The 20,584-nt window shown below is 39.1% G+C and overlaps 1 protein-coding gene across 1 annotated transcript; it reads left to right on the forward strand.

The window, feature by feature from the left end:
• The first annotated feature begins 2,451 nt into the window (after nt 1-2,451).
• Nucleotides 2,452-18,867, forward strand: kifap3a (kinesin-associated protein 3a). The gene is given in 12 exon segments (XM_086269960.1): nt 2,452-2,495; nt 4,732-4,863; nt 4,965-5,000; nt 5,002-5,108; nt 5,232-5,290; nt 5,444-5,480; nt 5,483-5,518; nt 12,495-12,674; nt 13,822-13,839; nt 14,166-14,300; nt 17,819-17,919; nt 18,838-18,867. Coding segments are annotated over 12 exon segments (915 nt in total).
• The last annotated feature ends 1,717 nt before the right edge of the window (nt 18,868-20,584 follow it).

Consider the following 20,584-nt stretch of genomic DNA (forward strand, 5'->3'; position numbering starts at 1 on the left):
GCAACTTAACAAAAAACAAATATATACCCATTTCAATTATTTATTCTTACCAGTGAAACCAATATAACATCTCCACATTCACAAATATACATTTCTGACATTCAAAAACAAAACAAAAACAAATCAGCGACCAATATAGCCACCTTTCTTTGCAAGGACACTCAAAAGCCTGCCATCCATGGATTCTGTCAGTGTTTTGATCTGTTCACCATCAACACTGCGTGCAGCAGCAACCACAGCCTCCCAGACACTGTTCAGAGAGGTGTACTGTTTTCCCTCCTTGTAAATCTCACATTTGATGATGGACCACAGGTTCTCAATGGGGTTCAGATCAGGTGAACAAGGTGGCCATGTCATTAGTTTTTCTTCTTTTATACCCTTTTTTGCCAGCCACGCTGTGGAGTACTTGGACGCGTGTGATGGAGCGTTGTCCTGCATGAAAATCATGTTTTTCTTGAAGGATGCAGACTTCTTCCTGTACCACTGCTTGAAGAAGGTGTCTTCCAGAAACTGGCAGTAGGACTGGGAGTTGAGCTTGACTCCATCGTCAACCGGAAAAGGCCCCACAAGCTCATCTTTGATGATACCAGCCCAAACCAGTACTCCACCTCCACCTTGCTGGCATCTGAGTCGGACTGGAGCTCTCTGCCCTTTACCAATCCAGCCACGGGCCCATCCATCTGGCCCATCAAGACTCACTCTCATTTCATCAGTCCATAAAACCTTAGAAAAATCAGTCTTGAGATATTTCTTGGCCCAGTCTTGACGTTTCAGCTTGTGTGTCTTGTTCAGTGGTGGTGGTCTTTCAGCCTTTCTTACCTTGGCCATGTCTCTGAGTATTGCACACCTTGTGCTTTTGGGCACTCCAGTGATGTTGCAGCTCTGAAATATGGCCAAACTGGTGGCAAGTGGCATCTTGGCAGCTGCACGTTTGACTTTTCTCAGTTCATGGGCAGTTATTTGGCGCCTTGGTTTTTCCACACGCTTCTTGCGACCCTGTTGACTATTTTGAATGAAACGCTTGATTGTTCGATGATCACGCTTCAGAAGCTTTGCAATTTTGAGACTGCTGCATCTCTCTGCAAGATATCTCACTATTTTTGACTTTTCTGGGCCTGTCAAGTCCTTCTTTTGACCCATTTTGCCAAAGGAAAGGACGTTGCCTAATAATTATGCACACCTGATATAGGGTGTTGATATCATTAGACCACACCCCTTCTCATTACAGAGATGCACATCACCTAATATGCTTAATTGGTAGTAGGCTTTCGAGCAAATACAGCTTGGAGTAAGACAACATGCATGAAGAGGATGATGTGGACAAAATACTCATTGGCCTAATAATTCTGCACTCCCTGTAGCAATATTCTTCCAAAATCTAGTAATTAAAGGACATTGCCGTATGCAATGGTAGTAAGTCCCCACATCCATATCGCACATTACACAATGAGGAGAAATCTGAGGATGAACTTTATTTTAAAACTCTGGGGTACGCTGCAGTCTATATAAGATTCTGTAATGGCTTTCCTGGAGTCTGTTACAGGAAAACAATTTCTTGGCAGATCTAAAAGTTCTGGACCATGCTTCTGCACTAAGCTCAACTTTGAGGTCGGTTTCCCACCGAACCCTGGCCCTTATCGGTGGTTACAAAATTCAGAGACAATGATTTCCTGAAACATACAAAGACAAAACTAATTTAAAGACAAAATCTTTAATGAGCCAAAGCCGACACAAATGTGTTTTATCTACTTTCTAATCCATTTATCATAAATGTAACAATGAACGTGTTTAGAAAGTTGGCACATACATGTAATTTTTCATCTTTTTATGCATCCATCTATAGAACGCTGCATGTTATATTCTAAATCTGCCTGTTCTTTTTTAGAAACCTGCCTGTAAAAAATAAACCTAAAGTATGTAATACATCAATGTAATCACTTTCAAGATGGAGAAAGCATAAAGTTTGTCTGTAAGTGACAGTTATGGACACCTAATATGATAAGGAGATTCTGCAGGTCAATTATCAATGTATAAAACTAAATGTATTGTAGTGACACAGGACACAAACACGGAAGCAAGATATATAATTAGGATTATATATAGTAAATATGAATAAATTATTGCAATTTCTTTAACCATCGAGAATGACTAAATCCTTCAGGACAATATCACATCAATGCACTGAACTCACTATGTTGTCCATCTAACAGAGTCTCCATATGTTCTCACTGTAATTTCGCCCTCATGACTGAATTTATGCTTGCGCTAATCAATCTGAATGTTCACGGGGGATCAAACGCATTTTACTCGCAGTACTCAAGTTGACTTACCTTTTTTTGAATGATGACTTACTCACAACGTGGAGGCTTAAAAATAGGCAAATCTTGTACTTAACCATTGGTGAATTGGCTGTGTGGCTCCAGAGATTTATAATTGCGAAATTGGCTCGCCATGTATGCACTGACTCCAGAGACGAGGTATGAAAATATATCAGGGTAAGTTAATAGCGGTTTGGTCTTTGAGGTTTCTACTCCACTGCCGTATTTCATACAGGTCCACATTTCCAATGCACGCTATTTTTTGCAAGTACCATCTCTTTGCATCCGGACACGATTTGTCTCAATAACATCCTTTTTCTTTTGAGCTGCTTTTAAGCATGGTTCGTAGCAATCTTCCTTCCAACACAGTTTGTTTTGATTCGTGGCCTTCAAATATGGCACCAAATTCCCACAATACATTGCACCGTCAATTCCAAAGCCCTATATACATATTTTCCGCACTATAAGGCGCACTTAAAATCCTTTAATTTTCTCAAAAATCTACAGTGTGCCTTATGTATGCATTCTGGTTGTGCTTACTGACCTCGAACCGATTTTATGTGGTACATGGCACTCAAAAATCTGTCAAAAATTCTTTAGTAAGCATTTACTAAATGTAAAAGTAACACACCACTTGATGGATTGTCAGAGCATTACGGCTACTGTTCCAAGCCTGGCGGCGGAGTAATCAGGGTCCAAACTCCGCTTCAGGTCCTAAAGTCAAACGAACACGGCAGCATCACTGACAGTTAAGACTGTCTAAATTCTTTCATCTTTAATAAAATGATCAGTGTTGCTGCTTTACTAGGTGTAACAATTAAGTTTAACATCCAGGCATCCATGAAAACAGAATTTATTAAATTTAACGGAATTAGAAGTTAGCAGGAAGTTAGCTCGCTATTTTCCACCTAAACATGATATACCATGTTCTGACAGGGATTTCTGAAAAAATTAAATCGTACAGCTCTGCTATCACTTCCAACATAAATGAAGACAGAAAACTAAACAGCAGCGACGTTTGTGGGATTACTGATGTTGGGCTAGCTGGTATATAATGATGTGCTACGTGATTGCTAGCAACACAGCTATGTTAGCATAATATAAACGGTGAATCTGGAGGATAAACGCTAACCACTCGATAAAAGTTTATGTTCACCCGTTCATCGACAGTGCATCTTCTAATCTGGTGTGCCTTATGGTCCGAAAAATACGTACAATGATTTAAACGAAATCTTACTGGGAATGTTTCAAGTAATGCAGAGACATTTGTTTTTGGGAGCGCCTGGAAACTGTGAAAATATTTCAATGGAGTGGAAAAATACCCCGCTGAGTCATTGAACATCTCCTAAGTTTAAGGCTTTAATGTTTCAATTTTATTTTATATTTTGGTTTGCTTTGTCAGTTTACATGATAACAGCAGTTAGACGTTTTTGAAAGTATCTCAGAGGAAGTAAGTTTGAATTTGATTTAACCACAGAGGCGTCTCATAATATAGATCAGTCATTATTTCGTCGCTCAGTTGATTTCTCCCAAAAAGGCATATGATTGCATAGCCGTGAGACAAAAAACACTAACCAGCTAAACAAATCACACAAAAAATGAGATGAGGTGTTAAATACTTTATGCGTCCTTTATTTGGTAAATCTTTTTGTTACAGTACTTACATATGTGAGATGCCTCTCTGCCACACAGATGTATATTATTTTCACTGTTGGTGTCACCAGCTGTTAAACAGCAGACCACAGCAAAATACACTGTACTTACCACAGCTGACTGTTAGAAAATGATATTGCTGCACACTTTAAACGGTCTCAGCTTCCTTGGGAAATTGCACCTGTTTACTGAACTGTGTTGGACTTCCCGTTCAGCCTGATGTTGATGCGGATGCCCATCTCATCAACATCCTGTCTCAGGGTAGACAAGGGTTGTGTAGCTGTCCTGTTCCTTTCTGAAATTGATCACCATCTCTCTGGTCTTCTTCACATTCAAAAGCAGATGATTCCTTTCAGACCACTCCAAAAGATTGTCCACAATGCTCTGTAAATTAAACTACCGGAGACTAATGACAGTATTTCTGTATGTGGCATGACCCAGAGTTGTATTGAAAGTCTGAGGTTGTACAAGGTGACTAGAAATGGAGACACCACAGCCCCGCAATACCAGACAGATCACTTCCCAGTATCATGTACTACAGCCAGTCTGTCAGGTGGTCATGAGATGGTGGATGTGTTTACTGAGATTTCCAGTAGCATCTTTTTTTTTTAGTAACAACAGCTGAATTGTTTTAAATGTACCCAAGAAATCAAAACAGGTGATTCTCACTGGAGAGCTGTTAGTATCTGGCAGTTAGCTCTCTGCAGATGATTACAACACCATGGTTTTGGTGTAAATTTTACAATTGCTTGACCCACAGGAATTTAAAGGGATGTACTCTGGATATCCACCCGACTGACACAGCTCTTGTTGTTCAGTATAAGGTGGAGGCAACTGTTCTTGGGGAGCTGGAGGAACCCAAGGTTGTCGTCCAAAAAGATTGTCAGAAAATGTGAGACTAATTATTGACATGAGCTGATTTTTTGTTATGTACCTTACATTAAAAAAAACATTGTAATTTAATGTTTACCTTTGCATTTTTGCCACTTTTAGCATTTGCCTAAAAGGCCTGAATGCCAGCACAGACACACACTCTTGCTCAGAAGGTGGTTGAGGAATCTCCACTGATTCACCCATCTAAACTCCATGAAGTGGAGCAGTTGCTCTTCTACCTGCAAAACGGCAAGCAATCAAATGGTACAGATGAGTTTTCTAGGACTATTTTAATATGACTGCGAGCATTTGTTGTAAGACTCATTCTTTATGAATAATGGAACTAGTTTATCGTAATAGTTTTGTTGTGGATGTTGCTTTTCACAGACACCCAGGAGAAGAAACAGATATCACTTCAAGACTTTCCTCCTTATGCTGGATTAGAAGTAGGGACTGATTTTAAGGCTCCATCAAAATCTTGTTTTAGTTAATAATGGAGTGCAGTGTTGGATCATATGTAAAACAGTATATATGTTTATATACTATTCTTCAATATGGTACTGTATTCTCTTTGACGACTGGTGTTTATTTTCTTACAGGTGGATAACAAAGCGGGCATCATCAGAATTGATGAATATGTGAGCTGCTTTATGAGGACATTGAGGAAAAGACTTGTTTAACTTGTTTTGTGCTCTTCTGATTACTTTTAATTATATCAAGTGACCTTAGGAAAACACTAATTATATCAGCAGGGAGAGAAAAAGAGCACTGAGGGACGTCTGTCAACCAGGCAGCGACATGGAAACCGGTCCAGTCCTGGCTAGCAGGTGAGCTCAAGAGAGAATTCAAGAATTTCAGCATAGGGATCCCATATGGAAAAGAAATAGTGAAAACTTATAAAAGACTTGCATAAGATGTGACCTACTTCATATAGTTAATCATATAAGGCTTATATGATTTACTCATGAAAGTGGCCACTGTCTCATTACTTTCATATATTGTTTTAGTAAGTATCCAAAACATACGTTTCATTTATATAATTTTTCAAGGGATCTTATATCTGTTTTCACTCTTGTATGCTTTTCATACAAGTTTCACACAAGACAGATAGAAACTTTATAAGATTTACATATATCTTTTCCATATGGGATAACAATGAATGAGAGGCAAATATGGAGACATATGACAACAAGATGGATCTAAGGTGTGTCTGGTAGGACTATATGGAACACAAAGTTGGCTAGGGATGGACTGTACATAATAACAAGCACTAGTATGAGTGTGACAATCTTTCGTGAGTCATATCTCATTACTGGAGGGGGGGCTTTTCAATACGAGAGACACCCCCCAAAAAACAAAAAGAGGAACAACAGGTGGGGAAGGTGGCTGGTACATCTTTATTGAAGTCCTCTTATTTGTACATAGTTAAACTAAGTTGCAGTTTGTTAATGAAAATGTTTTATTTAAACAAGGGTTCAATGGGGTGCCTGTGGGGGTCTCAAAAGACAGCCAGTAAATCACAAAAGGATAATGCATACTACACATGAAGAAATAAAGTGTATGTCCTTAATGTTGATGGCACTGGTAACCCAGTTAAAAGAGCCGAGATTATGACTAAACTCAAAAAGGAGAAGACACAGATAATTTTCTTACAAGAAACTCATTTATCAAAAATAGAACACAAAAAATTAAGGAAATTTAGGTTCAAAAAAACCTTCTACAGTTCTCATACAAATTCTAGGAAAAGAGGGGTTGCAATTCTGATAACTAATTCCCTTAAGTTTGAATCTCGCAAAGAAATAAAGGGTAAGGAAGGTAGATACGTTATAGGCTACGTCCACACGTACACAGGTATTTTTGAAAACAGAGATTTTCCATTTTTGTTTTTTTTTTTAAATCTTGTCCACACGTGCAGTTTTGAAAAATCTCTCCGTCCACATGTAAACGGCCAAAACACAGTCAAACGTTGTGAAGAACCAAATCCAAGCCGTGTAGAAATGTTGGCCAATTAGAAGTCTAGAAGCCTGGGAGGGAAAGAGTAAACAGGATTTTATGCAGTACTACTGAAAAGTTTTTGTGTTTTTTTGGAAAAACAGATAGTTTTGTGCAGTGTTGGGTGTAACGCACTACTATTTATTTTTCTAATTATTATTATATTTTTTTACATATTGTTTTTTCTTTTTTTCCCTCTATAGATCCTATATTTGTGCCTTAAGTCTGTGACTCTGTATTCTATTTCTCTGAAGAAACTGTATTTGTACATAGATAGGAGAGTTGTTCAAATAAATAAAATTTAAAAATAATAATAATAATTTAAAAAGCCGCAGTCTGAATGAGGTGGTCATATACTGAGATCAGATTATTAAGTGTTTGTTCAAAGATATTCTTCCTGGATCATTCTCTGACTTGACCTTACTCAGATCTATAAAAAGTCTTTATGCTCAAAATTGGAATTAAGCTCACATGACTTTTAGAAGACGAACCATGAATTACTGCAAACCTTTACTTAATGACTGTATTTAGATCAAAATTGCTAGAACTCACTAAGATCTCAGTGTTATAGCTCCTTCACTCTGCTACTCTTTGACTTGGGAAGAAAACAGAGCTCAGCTCCTGCTCGTCTCCCTTTCGTGACCAAAAGCCCTTTTTTCCCTGTAACAGCATGTATCCATCATTGCCTCCATCCTTTGTGAGATGGCACAACTTCATTTGTTTCTGTCATAAAGCATTGTCTGCTCACTCCATCTGCCACGCCACATCAGGCAGTCCAGTACTGATAAGAGCCAAGTATTTATGTGAACCGAGACTCTGGGGTCAGGGTGGAAAGAAGAGATGAACACGGAGACATATGTTGGATGTGAAGCACCCACAGGTCACAATCCCCAGTAGCAGTCAGCATGATCACATTACCCAACACTCTTTTAAATTAACCTCCAGTTGCACTTTCAAAAACTCTGCTTTTCCTTTCTTTTCCTTCCTCATTCCTTTATTTTGTCTCCTGCATATGCATTACACATATCTATAATGACTCTTGTTTACCCGTGTGTTCCCAGAAACTGTCCTTAGAGCCTTGGCCAGAGTCCTAAGAGAAGACTGGAAGTGGAGTATAGACTTGGCAACAACCATCATCTCTGTCTTCTTCTGTTTCTCCAGGTAAAAAATCTAGTATATTGTTTCAAGAGTAGTAACATAGCAGGGCTTAGAATCGGAGATGGCATTCAAGTCACTCTAGAATAAGCTTGGTGTATCTACAATAGAGGCAGGGAGAACAGTGATGTGGTTTGCTCCTTAACTGCATACTGCTCCAGCATGCTGCTGAAATGGGAAGCAACAGAGGGATTAGCTCATGTACAAGAGATGTGCCAGTCACCTCACCTGTTGATGGCCCTGAGCCATCCAGCTCCACCTCCCCCATTTGGAGCTGACCCAAGACCCCACCTCAACACCATAGTTAGGCCAAAGGTATCTGGACATCCGAACATACCAGCCATATGCATCTTGTTAATATATTGTTAGATTATTTATATTATTATATTTCAGTTGTCCTGTTCCAGGGTCATGTTCATGTTTATCTGCTCTCTCTCTGTCTCTCTCACATTAATCACCCATCTTTGGCAGCAAAGTTTTACTCTTTAGCTGTGTGTTTTGAAACGATAAAATAAGCCCTCACTAAAACAACACATAAACGTCTGTCAGGGCGAATTTAGGCTTCAAGATGTATGTCTGAAAACTGATCGTCATTCTTGGCTTGTCTCCCTGTCCATGTTACACTAATTGGCTTGTGAAATGGCTCAGGTTGGGCTGATTATGCGTCAGACAAGGACATACTGTTTGACTGGATGTGTTTTGACTTTGTCAGTTTGCTTTGTAAAATATTTCAGGGGTGACCGATTGGGTAATTTCAATGACAGCTGGAATCCCAAATTTGATTAAAAGAAAAAAAAATAGTTTTGAAAATTCACTTTTGGATAAATAGCAGTCTTTTACTTCAGTTCCATGGAATGATCACACATTTCAAGATTGGGTCCCTGTGTGTGAATATCATTGAATATGAGCTGAAGAAGTATGACCTTTGGCAAGATGAGCTGCAGAAGAAGGAGGCTTATATCCCTTTATAAAGAGTCAAAAACACTTGATTATGTGTTTTTTGTGGTTTGTATTTATTTGAGTTCCTTGACTATTGCTACATGAAGCACTCTCTGAGGACAAAAATCTAAAGAAAGTAGAGGAAGAACACAAGAAGTCTATGTAGACTTAATTTTAGTGGGTGATTAGTTCAGCTGTCCTGTGGCTTGTTCTCCGTATGCAGCTATAATTGTTGATAAATTAGGTGTGATTCCTGCTGTTTTGGTTCTTTGACCCGTTGTTGCTCCAGAAAATTAAATCAGCTAAGTTTATTTAATTTCACAGACATTAAATGATAACTTAAACTGCATCATTTGGCCATAACTGCAGCACTTTTGTGAGTTAAAAAGTGGCCAGAATAATTATTTTATCTGAGTTGAGCACTGAAGTCAGATAAAAAGTCAGATCGATAGAAATAGGGTAGAAACTCTGAGTAAGGCTCAGGTAGATGATGGATAACAAATAAAAAATAAAACAGTTTTCTGAGGTTTTCAGGCTAAGCGTCAGGCTTTCAAATTAAATAATACTCTGTTTCGGTCTTTGGTTGATTAATAAGCTGGAGTGGAAGATTCCCTCCTCGGCCTGTGCTTTGAGGACTCTGGCAATTAGTATGAGTCTGGGTGTAGATTTAAACTAACATAATCATCCTGCTGTAACCAGGTTTCTCCAAGGTAGAGTGTTCTTCACTTTAATTTTCCTCTATGCAATAGATCTTTGGTTTTATTTGTTGTTCCTAATTATGCTTACCGTGCTGTAAAACTAGTTTCAGTAACAGGATTTTATGTCCTTTGTGGGTCTATTTTGCCTTCTTTCTTAATTTTTTGTCTGTGATTTTACTTTTAATATGAATCATCTGTATGAATGAATCCATAGTTCTATATGATGTTTTTGAAACTAAATGAAAAGTTCAGCTTTTCACAAGGAAAGATGTGCTCTTTTTCTTGGTCATGGATAGTGAGGTGGATACTTTGGGTGCTATACTGCTGATCAGACAAAAAAATACCTGGGGTTGCTTGTCTTCACTGTTTTTAAATGAAATTAAATGCAAGATTAACCAATAATGAACCTAATCACTGGTTACACTTAAGAAGCATATGCAGTTAATCTGCTTGAGGACTGCTACAAAACAAAAGAAAGATATCAGCAGTATTCTTAGAGCCAGTAACCAGTGTTGGGAAGGTTACTGTATTCCACTACAGATTACAGAATAAATGCCCTAAAATGTATTTTGTAACGTATTCCGTTACATTACTCAATGAGAGTAACGTATTCTGAATACTTTGGATTACTTAATATACTATCAAGCTTTTTCCAACTACATGAATGTACTATTGCTGTGTGATTTATTACTATTACTGAAGGATAGTCACCATACCAATACCAACTAGATTTTTAAATCTTAATATAAAATGAGTAACAGTAGGGCGGACATTAGGTAAGGCTGCACTTTTTGCAGCGATTTCGTACAGGTCCGCGGCTCCGAACCGTAGCAAAGGGACCTCTGGCTAATACGTCGGGTTGCGTGTCGGGCTCGTAGCTGAAAACTAGCTTTACTTTGTTGTCTGGGTCAACTTTGCTCGTCAAAGACAGAGAGAGGCGTTGAAAGGCTGCTCCAACGGAACTTATTGTTTCAGAGGAAAACACGAACACAGTGTACAGTCAAGTCTCAATAGCTTACTTACAACTGGGCTATACTCCCCATGAGTCACCATTCTTTAGGGCTAAACCTGTAACACTGCCTATTGCCTTCATATTAACTAATTTTTGGAAAAATAATTTTTAAAAATATTTAGTCATGTCATTATGTAGGCCGCAAGTAGAGGTGACATGGACAGCGAGATTAAGACGCAGGTATTAGAGCCTCTAAATGCGTGTTTTGTTTGGGTTTCCACTGGCGGAAGTAGTATTATTTGAATATTTCATGAGCTCAATTTAAAAAAAGATTTTATAAGATATAAATGTCCAAATTCTGAAAAATATCATCTTTTATGCTCATTTATGCTCCTTTGCCAAGAATTACTCTGTCAGCGTGGCATAACTTGGAGGTGATCCACGTGTGCCAGTGCTGAGTTGTTATTGAAGCCCAGATTGCTTTGAAAGCAGCCTTCAGCTCATGTATATTTTGGGGTTTTACACTTTCTGTCAACTAGGTAACAGATAAATACTTTCTGCTGTTCTTTTATAAATGAAAATGGACTGGCATTTATATAGCACATTGTGAGTCTTACTGACTGCTTAAACAACTTAAGTCTACAATCAACAGTTTAACCACCCATTCATACAGTGTTTTATTCTATGCACTTAATCCTGTTTTCGTATTGTGGAAAGAAGCTGATGTACTTGGAGAGACACATGGAGAACATACAGACTCCACACACAAGCCTCCAGCCAGGTTTTGAACTAGGAACCTTCTTGCTGTGAGGGGACAGTGCTACCCACTCTATCATCATGCCACCAAGCTCATACTACCTGGTATTGCCATCAAGAACTTGAGAAAGCACAGTGGATCAACTACCACCACCTGTGTTCCAGCTATGATTGTGTGAGAGTTGTAGCAGCTGTCACAAGTTCTTATTTAATAATTCTTTAAGGCTGGTTTCATCTCCATTGCTTATAAATCTTTTGCTATCACACGTTTCCCTTCTTGTCAACTTTCCATTAGTGATGTGCTGGTCGCGAATGAAACGGCTCTTAGAGCGGGCTCTTTGAAGTGAACGACAGAAGACGTGTTTGTTTGTTTTTTTTTCTTTCTCTCACCCTCTCTCTCGCACTTTTTTTCACTTCACTCCGCACGTGAGCCTTGTGCTTGCACTGAGCAGAGGGAGGAGGAGCAGTAGTTACACTTGCAGTAGCACAGGAACAGAGTTGGAGGGAGAGAGAGAGAGAAAGAGAGCCAGGGGCAACAACAAGACACAACATCATCACATTAGAAAGGTATAGTAATCATGTTTGTGATTGAGTGTACTGAACCAGACCAAGACACATATTATACTTTTAAAATATTAATTTACGTACTTGAGATGTAATATTCTATTATTTTTTCATATTAGATTTCTGAATTATATGAGCTATAAGCTTTAATCATCAAATTTAACCAAAAAGGTCTTGAAAACAATTCACATGTAATGAAAATAGTTTATTAAAGTTTACCGTTTTTAAATTCAGCTGCAAATAAAGAACAACAACAACTAACCTTTATTTGTCACATACACAATCATACAGAGTACGGACAGGCTGCAGACGTAGCTGTGCCATTCCAGGGCTTGGTTTTAGCATGGGGGTCTAGCAGGACCCTTACTGGATCCGGGTGGGAATTTAACTTTTTTACAGTATTCTGTTTTTAAGGTACACTTGTATAAGTCATATTTTTTTGCTAGTTTAGTGTGTTTTTGTATTTGTGTCTTTTTATAATTAAGTAAAGGTTTATTTATCTCTAAACAGCAGTTCTAAAAAGTCTTTAAAAGCAAGGTACAAGAACCACAGCTAAAATAACTGTTACCTGCACTGTTATCTTTGACCCTGCAGTTGCTCTGTTTCTGCTGCTCAACCTGGGTGAAGACACACACACAGAGCTGAAGATGAGGAACAAAAACACTGTTCACATGCTTTTGAAGATTGTGGACCGTGAAGATAATGAGCTACTGCTGGTTGTTATCACCATCCTCAAGAAGCACTCTATCTTCCTGGGGAGCAAGATTGACAATGGTAAACAAAAGATCTTAGATTATAAGAGAAGGTATTATTAAACATTGTAAAACTGCATTCAGAATATTTGTATAGTATTTCAAAATTCAGAAGGAAAATATCAGGGCATCTATACTGAATCTCATGCAGCACAACAGCTACCTTCAGCACAACGCAAGTATTTATAGGATGATTAAAGAAGAATAAAGATGTTTTCTAGTAGCCAAGTCAAAGTCATGACCTTAATCCAACAAAAATATTATGGAAGGACCTGAAGTTAGCCTTGCAGAATCTGGTTTGCTCTGGGTTTAATAATTTGAGGGAAGATTGTGGGACAGTGTCCCAAGTCAGCAAAAATGTTGAATGTTAAACCAGCCTAATTAATACAGACTTCTTGCTCACATTCTTCTAATTAAGTAAAACAATATTAATATTATAATATTGTCTTTTTCATACAGTCTGTATAACCTACAGACACCGTGGAGCACAGAGTCTTACCAAAATAGGTAAAATCTTAACAAAATGACCATTGTTAGAAAAGCTTGGACTAACTGTTTGAAACTAGATTTTTAAATTCTATTTTCTACCTTTATCTTCACCTCGTCTAATCAATGGTTTGTTTAAATGCATTGTTTTGTTACATTACATAAATTACTCATAAAGGACTGAGGATTTATTTTACTGTATACAAAAATGTAAAGGATAATATTTTCACAAATGTCTGTAACCTTCTGCAGTGCCAGTTAAAACCATGCTTAGATTAGATTTTCATTTTAAAAACATTATTCAGAGTCCACTTTGGTGGGCCATAGTGCTCAAACAGAACCCTGGCTTTTCAACTGTCCCTAATCCAGTCCCATGTGGTTCCAGTCTAGTTCAAGTTTGTGGGTCTTTATCAAGCCCAGACCCTGTCAGAAACTTGCTTTATCTCCTTGTTTACCATTGATTACACCTTTAATTCACATTAGAAAAACTTTCATACCCACACAAGCTTGTGTCCAGCATGGAAATGTTGGTTTCAACACTTTGACTCATTGAAGTATTTAAGGGCATGGGTGTTTAATGAATCAAAAAGTGATGATCCCATCAGGTTATATTTACTCAGCAAACTGAATCTGATAAGAGTTCAGTACTGCCTAATACATTTTTATTCTGCCTATGTCACCAGTGGAAATGTCAGTGGTAGGTGACACAGGCTGCAGTTGATAATGCAGCTCAGTGTCTGGTTTGGGATGGAGTGACTGGAGCTAGTTTTGCACACAGAAGCAATGAGTGTGTTTTAACTGGTAGCAGATTGTATCACCCTGGTTTCTGGCTTTCAGCAAATCACAGGAGATGGAAACAGACACTTTAGAACGCAGAACTAGACTGAGTGGCACTGCTGTGCTGATAGTCACAATCATAGAGTGTAGATGAAGTTGAACCCTGTGCTATATCTGTGTCAATCTGACTTCAGTTCACAACAACTCATTTCAAGGTGCTTTATACTGTGCTATACAAAGTGACCAGTAGAGAAGCTGGCCCGTTTAGTTCCCAGTGACTACAAGGAGCTCCTGGACGCCACCCTGCGCCTCCTGTTCAGCCTGTCTTTTGACACTTCTCTCCACAACCAGGCTGGATTCATTCCCAAACTTTCCTCTCTGCTTGGTAATCAGTCCCAGTAAAGATTAAGTGTTTATGTTTCCCTTTGTTTGTTCCTGTAGATTTGTTTAATTGTGGGTTCATGTGTCGGAACCAGCATTTAAGGTGTTTTCTAAAACAGAAAGACACGGGACATCAGAAAGACGCATTGATCTCTGCTATTAATTTGCAATCATTAAGGCATATGTATATAGCTTTTATGCCCATCCCTTGAAGTTCCCCTTGGGACCATTTTGCAAAGCTGCACAGGATGTGTCTTTGCAGAGTTGTGTGACATCGTCATCTCTGTTGGGGCTTTTGAAACCTCTCAGGAGAGGCTCAGGTAACAGTACATAATTAATAGAGTGTATTTGTTCGAATAACATGCCAGATTCTGGTCAGATGATTTTGTTTTATACAATCAGGGTTGAGAGACGGATATTTATGTCTTTGGAGATTTAGGTAGAGCTTTGTGGAGGGGTGGGGGCATGCATGCACAAGTAATAACATGTAACAGTGAACAATCACGCCTGCTTATAGTCTTGACACTAGGTGTGTGTGTTCTGTGCCCTGTGTGTGAACCAGGAGACCATTAATCATCTGCTCCCTCTGCCAACTGTCCAGTTTTCAGCTGACACACTAAATGCAATTATCTCTAAGGACAGACAACACAGCAATGGTCTCCTCTCCCTTCATGCCTTTTGGATCTCTGTTCAGGCCAGACCTGAGGTCCTGACCCTGACTGATAAGATGAAAGTGAAGAGGGAGACTCTACTTGACATCATCACCTCTTTCCTGTTTCATCAGACAATCAAGCTTGAACACATCATTTCTCTTCATCTCTGCTTTGCAGCTCACGCATAAACATTGGTAAAAAAAAATAATTCACAGTTTAATGTGCAGTAAATTACATTTTTCATCTATTAAAGTGGATCAGTGGGGTCGGGAGTGCAGAAAAGACTTGGGACCTCAGGACCTTGTGGCAAAAACAAATTTATAAACCAAAAATAAGTTTTCTCTGAATTTAAGACAAAACCAAAACAAATAAATAAATAGTAAGTAAATAAAACTGAATTTAAGTTATTGCCTTAATTTCCAAGAAGTCACAAAGCATGTTATTGTTATATTTTCAACTACTTTATTTAAAATGCTTATTTAAAATGACTCTATCACATGAAACTGAAAGTAAGTAAATTAGTTACATGACTCATCATAAAGCCATACAGACTCCACTGTAAATTAGTTACATTAGTGCATTAGTACTATGAGCAGGCGTGATTGTTCACTGCTACATGTTATTACGTACTATTAACTGTGCACGCATGCCCCCACCCCTAAATTAGTTACATAACTCATCATAAATGCATACAGACTCCACTGGAAAAAGAGCTAGATATTGTCAGAATTTGGGCTCTTCACAAACACACAACCCAAAATGTGAAGATCTACAGTGCAAGTGGTTAGAATGTTTGTAAAGCTTTACTCACATGTTGTAAACAGCACAGTTAGAGTAATTGCATTCACCAAAAATTTATTGAAAATATGTTGAAGACAGCTTTTCCACAAATCTAAATTATACTGAGATTTGGAATAAAAGTCAAATCTATAAATATATCTTATGAGGTCATTTGGAAAATGATAGGAGGTAAAATAAGTATTGAACACGTGACTAATTTTTAAAGTAAATATTTTCCTAAAGGCCCTTTTGACATGAAATTCTCACCAAATGTCGGTAAGAACCAATCCAATCCGCACATGCGAAGCAATCAAACCACTGTGCATAAATTAAGGTATGTGTAATAATGAGAAATGGCAGAGGGAAAAAGTACACGAACACACTTACTGAAATGTATTTAATACTGATAAATAAATTTCTACCACTGCTAGCGCTTCAAATCATAAGCTACAGTGCAGCATGTTGATTGTCATTACAAGACAAATTAGAGGATTTAAGTGGGGGCAGGGATCTTTGTGAAGCATTTTTATAACATCTCGTTATGTGGTATGTGATGTCTTCAAATACCCAACCCTTCATGCTTATTTATCCAGAAAATTCAATAACAATGGAGAGGTGCAGCCCACAGACATTTCTTAATGTTTGTGGGTGTAATTTTACAAAGGCTAGGCAGTTTTAAATTAGCCTGGGGTGTAATTGAAGTTTAGCTCTCCCACTAACTGCCCTTGAACATAGTCTAGTTAATTCTTAACAGCTCCCCTTTACCTTTTTTTCCTTCTCTGCTGCCCTAACCCTACTTGTGTTTTGAACATTTAATGGGGTCTTTCTTTTCGCTCATAAAGAATCCTCGACTCTATGTTCATTCTAGAAAAGTAGGGAATTTTCTTGGCCTGGACAAGCTTATTGCCTCTCTGTGTGTGCAGTTGGTAGTTGTGCACTTCAAGGTGCTGGTTAAGGTAAAGGCTCACTAATGAGCAGCACATGTTCCGGTCAATTGGTGGGCACACGGGAAGGGCCAAAGCAGCGAGCAGCGTGGCTTTAACTTATTAAAGGCAGTAAAATTGATGCTTCCTCCTGTTTTCCCAATTAAAGCTAGAAGCTCCCTCTCCTTAGCATTCACTCCCTTCTGTGATTCCAGAGGTTCACTGAGTACATCTGGATCTAATTTTTCTGAGATAAGGCTTCCTAAACAGCCATTGACTGAACACAGCTGAGATCAGTTTTAATTGGAACAGGGTGGGGCTTTGGAGGCTGGTGGACATTACAGGGTGTCTCTCAGTGGCTGTCCTCCAGTGAGAAGCCTCTCTCTTAACACTTCCCTTAATGAAAACTCCCAAGGTGAAACTCTGGTTTCAGCTTCATTAATTCTCTGTAGCTGGTTCCTCCTTCAGGCCCCCAGCTGTGGTCACAGGTCAAACTCATAAAGTTCCTGGGCTCACCGACAGCCTAAGCCTAGATTATACCCCACTGTGGATGTGGACAGGGACAGCAGGGGACCAGTGGCTGAGCAGTCATTCCTGTTATACTTCTTTGAACTGTGCTCATGGTGGCGCATGCAAAGTTGATGCTTTAAAATGTAAATTCTCTGCGAATGAGTCTGCGCAGGTAAGGGGCCATTTTTTTTCCCACCTTCCGATAGATGCATCTGAGAACAACTTTGGGTTAATATCTTGCCCAAGGATATTTGGCATGCAGACTGCAGCAGCCAGGCCTCTGAGCACCAAACTTCCAGTAAGTAGATGACCTGCTCTACCTCCTGAGCGACAGCTACAGCCTTGGTGATGTTTGGTGAGCTGTGCCTTTAGAGCATGACAATCTTGCCCTCATGATGTTTTTGTCTACTAACTGCTTAAGAGACGCAACAAACTGAGAAATTGCAGTTGACTGTTGCTGATTCTGCACTGAATGTCAATTGACCTTCAATTAAAGAGGCCTTTCATCCCATTAATATTTTTAGAAAAACACACAGCCCTCCTAGATGTGGTCATTGGCATCCTGTGGAACATTACAGCACAACCAGTCATTCATCCATTAACTTCCCTCCCCCTCCTCCATTGACTTACCTCCTTCTCTTGTGTTTATGTTGTAGCTGATGAGGGCCAGAGACAGCTCAGCATGTCCATTCTGTATAACATCAGCATGGACCACAAATTTAGGTCCATGTTTGCCGACACAGACTGCATACCGCAGGTAAGACTGGCTAATGTACACTGCCAGTAGAGCAAGAAACACACATTAGCATCAGCAACTAATGACATACAGGAATTAATGCATGAGAAACAGAGCGAAAGTGAGAGACACACCACATCTGGAACCAAAACCCACCAGAGGATTGCTGCTCATTCTTCTGTCAGAGTGTGTGCACATTGCTTTGTTTCCTCCTTCATTTCTTTTTCCAGTGAGTCCTGAAAGCAACCTGGCACGATTTCACATTTTTCTGTATCTTTTTCCATATTAGCGTTTTTAAGTTCCATTACTAAAAGGGGACATAAACACCGAAATACAGCTGCTGATGAAAATTAAGGTGAAACCTCAAACAAATTTCTTTCAACTTTTATTTTAACATCATTTGGGTTTGCTAAGATTGAGCTGACCGGGTCAGTCATTCCTTTCATCACTGCCATCATGTCCGTGTTAGCAGCTAATGTTAACATCAGGGTTCTCCCATGGTAGAAGGAGTACCAGTTTGCAGTGTGACCAGGATGTGAACTTCAACCTTGCCCTTAAATTTCAACAAAAGTTCTCCAAAGGCACAGGCACAGTGGAGAGTTGAGTTCAGGGAATTAAATTAGGCTCAGGAGATGGCTAAAAAACACATCCAATGTATGAGTTATAAAAATCCACAAATGTCATGAAGAGTATCCATAGAGACCAAAAGCGTTTGTTTTTGTTTAACCAGTCTGTAAAAATATTTTCATGGCTAAAAGCTTGAACATTTTAAGATTTAATGCTGTTTGATGCATTCTTTCAGAAAACTTCAAGGAGCTACTTTGGTTTACATGAAAGGTGGTTTTAGATCAAACTACCATAACTGGCTGGTTCAAGACATCTATGAACAATAAAATGTCTGTTTTTTTGCATCACACTCACTCGCTATCCTTCTGTCAGCCAACCTTCGTCTTTGTGGACATGCTGTGACACCGTACCTGGATTACCGTAATGACCCTGATATCATTGAAAAGCACCTGTCTGATCCCAGCGACAGGTTAGGCTTTAGAGGCTTAGGGAACTACAGTTTTGGGCACTTTGGCATTTTAATATTTTTAGCCCTATGTTTCCAAACTGGAAACTGGCATATGTGGCAAAATGATGATATCTCTAAATTGGTGAAGTTCTTTCTGGATACTGCTCGTGAAACTATTATGAAGCTTTTTTGATCAGCACAATGAAAACAAAAGTGACTTGAGAACATTAGAGTCCTTGTATTATTCCCAAAGATTCACTTCCAGTTTTGTCTTTCTACTTAATCCTCCTTGTTTATCTTCCCACACAAAACACAATTTCAATTCAATACAGGGAATACGTGTTCTTCCATTTGTAAAAAATGGATCCCTGACCAACTGTTTTGCCCTATTTTCCACCTTTTTATCCTCTCACCTTTCTTGGATTTATAAGACCCCTCTATTTGATCACTTTCTTAGCATGCTCACTGACCTGCCCTTTTCCCCGTCTTCTGTTTTAATGGGGTCACCATTTGGTACGATGCGAGCTTTACAGAGCAGGGAAGCCAGAAGTAAAGGAGAGGTGCTTACAGAGATGGAGGAGGGAATGGAGGTAGTTGTGTTGGTCAGATTGTGGCATGGTGCTGTGGCCCTGACAAAGCCTCCGGTGGCTCTCTGTGGTAAATAAGCAGATGCAGGTGCCAGAGAGTCTAGACAGGGCTGATTTGGAGTCTGGGGCCCCTGGTATGTGATACCTAACCCTGGCCCGCCCTAGTCTTTCTCTCCCTCTCTCTCTGATTCTGAATCTGCTCCCTGCCCACTGCCACCCCTCAGCTCAGAGCCTTTCCTGTTTAATGTTAAATCAGTGCAGGAGAGACTTACAGACAGACTAGTTAGCAGAAGGAGGGTAGCTTAGGAAATGACGCTTCTTCTCTCTTTCTTTTTAAAATTATTTTGGGACATTTATTGCCTTTATTTTTATAGTCATCAGCTGGAAGAGACATTAAATGTTGATAATGAAAGCTGGGAATTGACACAGCAAGTAGTCCAACGAGTCGGAGAGTAAGAGCTAGAATTTGCATTTGCAAATTTCTTTCTTTTTAAATTATTTTCTTGTCACTCTATTTTGTCCTCACCCCTTTTCACTCTCACACTCAATGTCTACAAATCTGAATATGAAAAGAATTTAAATATATAAAAGTGTATGGAGTTTTCATCTAGCAAGGGTTAGAATTATGCAAGAAGCCTGGCTCCTATATAACATTTTCTTTTACTGTCCTTGAGCACCTAAAGTGCATTATACAACATGTTTTATTCATCCATCCAGAACACGCAAACAGAAAGACCCTAGACTGATGGTGGAATTGAACTCAGGACCTTCTTGCTGTAAGGCAACAGTGCTAACCACCGTGCCACCGTGCTGCATTCACTAATCCTTTTATACAGACATCCATACAAGCACTTTTTTATACATCTAGTTGCTTTATATCACACAAGCACACAGAGCGGAGCATATCACCAGGGCAGGACAGAGCATCTCCAAATCTGCAGTTCTTGTGGGATGTTCCCAGTCTGCACTGGTCAGTATCTATCAAAAGTGGTCCAAAGAAGGAACAGTGTTGAACTGGCAGCCAAGACACACTGATGCATGTGGAAACGAAGGCTGAATGAATTGTTACGTATTGAAACTGCGT

The sequence above is a fragment of the Aulonocara sp. 'chitande type north' Nkhata Bay genome, linkage group LG17 (assembly GCF_057382095.1).
Source record: "Aulonocara sp. 'chitande type north' Nkhata Bay isolate Kocher_YH1m ecotype deep benthic linkage group LG17, A_spYH_male_GT1.1, whole genome shotgun sequence".
Classification (NCBI taxonomy): domain Eukaryota; kingdom Metazoa; phylum Chordata; class Actinopteri; order Cichliformes; family Cichlidae; genus Aulonocara; species Aulonocara sp. 'chitande type north' Nkhata Bay.